The 8,227-nt window shown below is 44.4% G+C and overlaps 1 protein-coding gene across 1 annotated transcript in view; it reads right to left on the minus strand.

Moving 5' to 3' along the window:
• LOC117072036 (cytochrome P450 3A7) overlaps window positions 1–2,812 on the minus strand; it is a 30,152-nt gene extending 27,340 nt beyond the window's left edge. Inside the window, exon 1 of the mRNA XM_033191871.1 lies at window positions 2,528–2,812. Within this exon, the coding sequence (XP_033047762.1) occupies window positions 2,528–2,598 (71 nt within the window). The 5' untranslated portion in view covers window positions 2,599–2,812. The remainder of the gene's footprint in view (window positions 1–2,527) is intronic.
• Between the last annotated feature and the right edge of the window lie 5,415 nt (window positions 2,813–8,227).

Here is an 8,227-nt window from a genome sequence, read left to right on the forward strand (position 1 = left end):
AAGACCTTCCCAGTCTGATGTTACTGAGGGGTGGAAGACTGGAGGAAAAAGAAAGGCTGATGGAAGAGGTCGCCAGCCATCAATTCAACCATGAATCTCCTAGTCCCACAAGCTTGACCCCAGAGAGGCAAATTAGGAAAATGTGGCTGAAAAGTATGGTGTATATAAATGGATGTATGTGCTTTCAGCTGAAAGACAGGCACCTTCTAATGTCCACGTACCTTCTTGTTGATAAGAAAAGATGCAGTATTCCACATAAATAACCATAAAATATTCCAGACAGTTGAATTAAGACCTTGTTTTCTCTTCTTTAAAGGGTTTCCCATAAGGCAGTATAGGTTCTAAACATTCTGTACAAATCCAGTGACTCTGATAATATGTGGTAAAATACGACTGAGAAATGGCCTGGAGGCTCGTGCTTGGAGGACCCAGCACAGGCAGCATAGCCAGGCCCAATAGTGCATTTGGATCCTTGCCTCAGAACAGTTAGTGGAAGTGTGTGCACCATCTACCAAAACCAGGGTGGCCTTGGGTTTTCCTACTCCAGTTCCTTCCTTTGTTGTCACAGCCATGGCAAATCAATGACACTAATCTCTGCTTCTAAATTTTCTACATGTTACATGATCTCTCAGGCCAGGACAAACTATTGAGTTAATATGTCGGCAGCATTGGTCCCCAAGGACATATCTAGGCGAGTGTCTAGACTCACATGGTACCATGTCAAGGCAGAGGCTGGCCTGGGCGAACTGTTTGGTTTCTTTACAGCTTCCCTCTGGTTTGATAGAGTAATCCTGCTTTTGGTTACAATGAAGAGGCTAACAGAAAAGCCAGTCAGCTATTGCATGTAATTGTATAGGCCTAAGAACGGCATGGTCTACCCTATAGCTTCTGAATAACTGGGTTGTACCGGCATCATCTAAGACTCAGGTATTGTCTGCCTGACTGCCAGAATCTGAAGTGACAGCCCCACAGCATGGCCAACAACACACAGAGTGACACCAATCATGCCCCTGTGTCCAGGATTTAAGCAGATGAGATGCCAAAATGTTTGCCCTTTGAGTGACCTCCACTTGGGGGCAGGAACCATGAATATCTCTTTAGAGTTCTACCCTGAGGGATGAGGAATATTTTCTCACTTCATCTTGATCCTACCTGGATGCTTTTACTGTCCTCACTGGTTCACAGTCTTGCTTACTTCCTTGTCTTGAGAGTTTAAGATAACCTGCTAAGCAGGCTTATTTGAAGTGGGGGTATTAAAATAAACTGTCAGGAAGGGATTTTTATTTTTATTTTTTTTATTATTTTTTATTATTATTATTATTTTTATTATACTTTAAGTTCTAGGGTACATGTGCATGACGTTTATATCATGTATAACTCCCCAATGCAATCCCTCCCTCCTCCCCCCTCCCCATAGGAAGGGATTTTTAAAAAGACATATGCAATCTTGTCGTAGAGATATACATTTGTGTCTTAGAGTCATATTCCTGACATTATTCTGGAAAGGTGAGGTTATTTTACACACATTTATTGTCACAAATACTGAACTAATAGCTCTCTTTTATCACCCAGGAGGAACATGCTGGAAATAGTGTATCTCCAAAAAAGTCTGGCTTTAAAAAGGATGAATTTAAGTCATATCGATTCATGTTAAAATGCCAGCAGGAGGAAACCATGTTACAACTCACCGAATTGCTAACCTTTCGGTGAAAGAATTAAAATGAGGTTTGTATTTTCTGTTTTCATGTCACCATGATTCCCTACTCTTAATAACAGCGAAATTGAGTTAGAAGTAAAATGTGACAGGCGGGAAGCCTCCACTACACACACAGTGGGAGTGGCTCTTCCCTCCACCTGCCCTAACATGTCAGGATCCCACCGGTGAGAAGATTCTTCTTCTTCTCCTGCAACTTAAAGGGAAAAATGTAAAATCCAAATTCTGGTTTAGTAAGCTGGGTTCAAACCATTGTCAATTAGATTATTCTCAATCCATACTGTCCCTAAACTCTTCTTTTCACTAGAGGTGGATGGGGGAGATGCTTCTTTATTCCTTTATAGATCTGCAAGAGATCCATCATAACCTCTCTGTGTTTGTAGCATCCAAAACTTAAGCTACTTCTTGAAAATCTTTTTTTTCGTTTTTGAGATGGAGTCTCACTCTGTTACCCTGGCTGGAGTGCAGTGGCATGATCTCAGTTCACTGCAACCTCCGCCTCCCAGGTTCAAGCGATTCTCCTGCCTCAGCCTCCCAAGTAGCTGGGACCACAGATATCCACCACCAAGCCCAGGTAATTTTTGTAATTTTAGTAGAGATGGGGTTTCACTATGTTAGCCAGACTGGTCTTGAACTCCTGACCTCAGGCAGTCCACCTGCCTCGGCCTCCCAAAGGGCTGGGATGACAAGTGTGAGCCACCGTGCCCGACCTGAACACCCTTTTTCATCTTCAAAACAGAGAAGGGAAAGAGAGGCCTGATTAGCACCCCAAGTCCAAGGAAACAGAGAAGAGGAGTCTGGACAGTTACTCACAGATAGAGGAGTATCAGGCTGACAGCCAGGAGAAGCCAGGTTTCCACGGCCAAGTCTGGGATGAGATCCATCACTACTTTCCTTCCTTATCTCTCTCCTCTGAGTCCTTCTTTCAGCTATGTGCTGCTGTTTGCTGGGCTGTGTGCGTGGAGCTTTTCTGCACTGCACAGCAGTGATTCACTGAGGCTGCTGGATTGTTTATATGCTGGAGAAGGAGGCAGGGCTGGAGCTGCAGCCAGTATCAGGGTCACCTGTGCTCCGCCTGCAGTTGGAAGAGGCTTCTCCACCTTGGCAGTTGGCAAAGAATTACACACACACACCCCTCACTGACCTCCTTTGAGTTCATATTATATGAGGAATCATAAACAACTCAATCAATGTTACTGGGGAGTTCAAGGGTCCTGGGTTCTTATTAGAAACTCAAGTGGAGCCATTGGCATAAAATTTATTAAATCTCCTCTCTCCTGCGCTTGTCTCCATGGCTATCTTCATTCCAGAATACTTGAAATCCATCCCAACAAGTCATGCCTACAGATTTTTACCTATGCCTGGTGTGTGCCTGTGCCCCCTAGAAGATTCCTACACATCCTTCCAAACCCAGCCAGACAAAGCCTTCTCTTAGACTCTTTCCTCACCAACCTCCTCACACATGTTTACTGTTTCCTCCCCTGGGCACTTTCCATCCCCTTCATGCAGTCCTATGGTCCTGTTTCCTCTTTACCACCATTGTGTGTTTCCACACCTGTTTCCCTTAGCAGAGGTGAGTTCCTCAAGGGCATAGTCTGGTCTTATTCACTGTCACGGCTCTGGTCCCTATCAGGGTGCTGTACACACAGTGACCAGAAAGGCTGATGGAGTTGACTTAGCTGAGCTTGCTGGGCCCCTGCGTGTCATCCCCTCTGACTTCCAGTGACTACTCCATCTTCTTAGGTCATTAATACAGCCAGAGCTCTTGACTGTACCTCAGCTGCTGTCTCTGCACTTTCAGGCAGGTCCACTGTGATTCTGTTGGCAAGAGGACCCCTAAAAAAGACATAGGGCATGGATGAGATGGAGCTGATGGCTTCGTGGAATAGTATCAATTTGTGCTGCTTCCTGTGAACCTTTCAAAAGTCCTGCCGTAGACAGTAAGTTAGACAGGTTCTTTCCCAAAGACTGGCCTTTTCTCTCTGGAAATACTGCATGTCTGGAAATGGTAAGAGAGAAAGGAGAGAAGAGAACAGCTGCCCAGATGGCCAAGTGGACCCCAATCACCTCAGCCAGCAACGATGGGGCAGCGGTCACTGCAGGTCACACAGCGTCAAGGACTCCAATAAATGGTCCCAGCCTCTTGGGGGTGGAATTGCAATTCAAAGCAAATGGCTTCCTTTTTGACAAGTGGAGGATTTTCTAAAGGGAGGAGAGCAGGTCCCAGGAGCTGGTAGAGATGAGGCCTGTAATAGCAGTTGCTGCCACCTGTGAGCTCCCTGACCCATTCCTGATGGGAGAGATCTCAGTGATGAGGGTGTGAAAATCATATCAGCTCATCATCATCACTCAGACCCAAGTTCTGTGTCTGCCTGGCCTGAGGAATGGTGGATTACATGACAAATAAACAAAATCTCAGAGTTCTTATAACTCAGTAGAAACAGACGATGATTAAGCTGTGCTTGTGCACTTCCTTCTCTCTTTATTCTTTCTCACACTCAGCCCTCCTGCAGAAACTGATACTCACCCCAGAAAGGCACCTTTTCCCATTCCTGTGGCCCCTAAGCCTCCAGGGCTGCACGGCACCTGGGATGAGTGGGTGAACATCATGCAAATTCCATGTCAGATTCAAGGCCAAGTGCATGAATAGCATATGCAGTGTTGTGCCAGACATGTGCTGAGAGCCACATCTTCCTTGGGGACAGCCTAGTGAAGCAGGAGACACATAAACACTCTTGGATGAAGGCATGTACTGTAACTCTGGAATCCCTGGAATAAAGGAGCCCTACAGAGAGGTACCTAAGAAGTGACAAGTGTCAAACCAACACAGGACAGACATGGGAAGGTGATTGACAATCCCCATAAGTAGGATAAAAGTCCAGAGAATTCTGATACATATCCGTCTCCTTTCAGTGGCTTTGCTGAGCACATGACATAGGGCCATGCTCCTATCCCCAGTTTACAGATGTAGAAACTGAGGCTCAGTGACTGCAAGTAGCTTCCCAAATGCTACTGATCACAATAAAACATTATAAAAAGCTAACAGGAAGGGAGATAGAAGGTCCTCTGCTGCTCTGGTGCACCTGCCATTCCCTGCTAAGTGTCACTATAGGAAATAGTGAGACTCAAGGCTGCAACCACAAATTGGTCAAGATTCATGTTCCTGTCTCAAGGGTTACACCCAGCGGCACCCCTGTGGTCTTCTAGAACAAAGGACTCCATCTCATCTCAGCAGGAAGAAAGAAAGATGCAGTTTCTCACCATATCAGTGGCATTGCTGGAGGATCTCCCTCTCTATGTTCCCACACTGAGAGGTGCACAGAACACACTCAGAGAAGCAAAAATTCCAGTGTCATCTGATGATTATCAACAACTTCATTAGCTCACCTAAACCCAGAGCCTTTCTTATTTGATTTTTTAGAAACAAAACTCTTATGGAAACAATATGTTTTCTTCTTCCCTCTAAAACACATACTTGGCTAAGATGATTTTTATTCTAAGATGAAGATTTACCTGCCTTACAAACTTCAGGAGGTGGTCTGACTGTTTGGAATCTATACCAATGGTGATAGACTAATCATTGCTTGGAACTCAAATGCAGCCGGCACCGTGTCCTAACTAATGCAATTGGTGTTGCTCTGCAAAGGAAGATAATCGAAGGCATGTTCTGCCACTTAATTCCACAGAAGGTAACATCTTCTAACATGTAGGAACTTGCCTACTGACAGCTGCACTGAATGTGTCAAGAAAGATACACCCAACCACCACATGCCTCACCCCTACTCTTTTCCTGTATTAAAGCATTCATCATGTTTTTTAAAGCTCTCAGTACTGTGCTCCCAACCAAAGTTGGTCTTGGTCAACTTTGTACCCTAAGCACATGGAGAAGAGACAAATAAGCAGATAATTATATTATAGCTAAGGAAGAATAATCACAAAACTCTGAAAAATATAATGTCCTTGTCAACAATGAAAGACTTTTCTTCTTTCTTGGTCTAGTTTCATTGGGTCAAAGTTAAATCTGAACATTCAGAGAAGCACTAGGCTCAGATATCAGCATCAGTGGACAGGCTGTCCAGGGACTCAGTGATGCAAGGAACACCATCACTCCAATATTTTCGTCCTTTTGTATTGGTAGCCCAAGTGGTACTTCTCTTCTGGGAAGCTTGTCCTGACTTCCAGTGACCAAGTGAATTGCTGGTGGTATGGGGAGGCAACATTGCTCTGAAATGATATGTGTATTAGATTCAAATTTCACAGGTCATGATCTTGAGGATGTAAACAAAAAAAAAAAAAAAAAGGAAGAATTCTCTCTCTGTAACTCAGCTCTCAAGTCCCCATTCTTCTCAGTTGGGGAAAACTTGATTTTGCAGGTCGGGGTTACCAGGTGGTATCTAAGTTTTGTTTTTATTTATTTATGTTTAAAATTGTTTTGAGGCAGAGTCTCACTCTGTTGCTCAGGCTGGAGTTCAGTGCTGTGATTATAGCTCACTGTAGCTTCCATGTCCTGGGCACAAGTGATCCTCCCACCTCAGCCTCCTTAGTAGTTGGGAATACAGACATGCAACCATGGCCAGCTAATTTGTAGTACAGATGGGGTCTAGCTATGTTGCCCAGGCTGGTCTCAAACTCCTGGTCTCAAGTGACCTCCTGCCGCTGTCTCCTAAAGTTCTGGGATTTCAGATGGGAGCCACCACACCTGGCCTTTAAATTTTGGTGGCTGGAAGAGGGGCATAGCTAATGCTTTTGGGCCTCATGCTTGGGGGTGATGCTGAGGAGAGTGACAGCTCCATGGACATGTACTCTAGGTACAGGATGAGGTAGGTGCCTTACTTCGAAGCCACTGTATGTTGGTTAGCCTGTGTACTTGCTGTGTTCAGGGCATGTGGCAAGCACTAAATATTAAAGAATCAGAATCCTTGCCCTTATGAAGCTAGCTCTCTAATAGGAGAAAGAGATAGCAAACAGCCACACAAATTATACTGAATTACAAATTGGGATAAATGATATGATGTAAAAGAACCCTTTACTTAAGCGTTCAATGGTATCAGACACAGTTGATCCTTCTTTCTTTCCATAAATTGTATCTCTCTTTGAAAGACATGAATACAACAGAATCAACAGGACTTGAGGGATGGGAAGTGTGAGACTTTGGACATTTCTGAGCCTGTTTCCTCATCTGTCCATGGGGGAAACTGACCAGAATTGGCCTATGAAGACCAATGTTCTCCTTGTCCAAATTAGAAGATCCTTGCAGGACTGCCTGCCTCTCAGCCTCTGTGTCCCTCTAGGATTTTTGAAGGCATTCCCTGTCCTCTATTCTCCTTCTCTTATCGATCACTTAGGGTCCACCAGGTCTTCCAGCCTAATCAAGGACAACAGCCCCTGTGGGCAGGAGGAAGAGCAAAGTGGGATAGGATGGAACTGGGAGAAGACAGCCACCCATTTAGACCCTGAACTTCAAATTCTGGATTGGTTTCTTAACTGAGATTGCAGAGAAAGGGTTTCACACATTGTCACACCCACTCATAGACAGCTCTTACCCAAGGAAATAATAGTGAATACGTGTCATGCTAAGTGCTTGCCCTGCGTTAACTGATTCAATCTGTCCAACAACCCCATGGTATTGATATTGTTATGATCCCTATTTTGCAGATGAGCCACGGGAAGGTTAACTGACCCATCCAAGGTTACATCACTAATTGCTCTAGCAGAGCCAGGATTCATATTTAGATCCTCTAGTTTGAGAGCCCAGGGTCATAATCTTTGACACAGGCCCAACTTTGCCCAAGGTCACACAGAGTTAGTGGGGAGCTAGCAATGCAGCCCAGGCCTTCTGAATGGGTAGTGGCCAGAGCCCTGCCCCTACACTGGGACAAAGTGAAGTCCCCTAGCAAACTTATCAGTGAGGGCTGGGGTGAAGCAATGTCCTTTCTTCTCCATGCCTGCCCTTGCCCTGAAGTATAAGCACTTCTGTAGACTTTATGACAAATAAAGAAGAGGAGCTCTCTCTCTCTCCTGAAAGGTTTCTTTGTAAATAAAAAAAGAAAAGAAAAAAAAAAAAGAAGAAGAGGAGGAGGACTTAATCATAACTATTTGCTTTCTACTCCATTCTAGAGTATCTATTTCTTGATAAAGTAACAACTAACATGTCCATAGCACTTTACAATTTACACAGTTCTTTCCCAACTCTTTTAATGATCAGCAAGAAAACTTTGTAAGATAAGTAGTGTTAGGATGATTTAACTCATACTTTACAGATGTGGAAAGAGACAGTTGGAAAGAGACTTGCAGAAGTTACTAAGCCATGAAGCCAGGGCATGGAGAAGGACATTGGGATTACAGATTGTGCCAGGGGCATTTTTGCTAGGATTCCAAGGAGGCTTCTAACACAACATGGCAGGTTGTGTCAGCCACACATGAGATAAGTATTTCCCTCTACACCTCCGAGCACACCGCCAATGTAGTTATAAAATGCTACAGAGCTGGTTGTGACCATGAAAACAACATGTG

Source organism: Trachypithecus francoisi, unplaced genomic scaffold (genome assembly GCF_009764315.1).
Source record: "Trachypithecus francoisi isolate TF-2019V2 unplaced genomic scaffold, Tfra_2.0 Lachesis_group4, whole genome shotgun sequence".
Classification (NCBI taxonomy): domain Eukaryota; kingdom Metazoa; phylum Chordata; class Mammalia; order Primates; family Cercopithecidae; genus Trachypithecus; species Trachypithecus francoisi.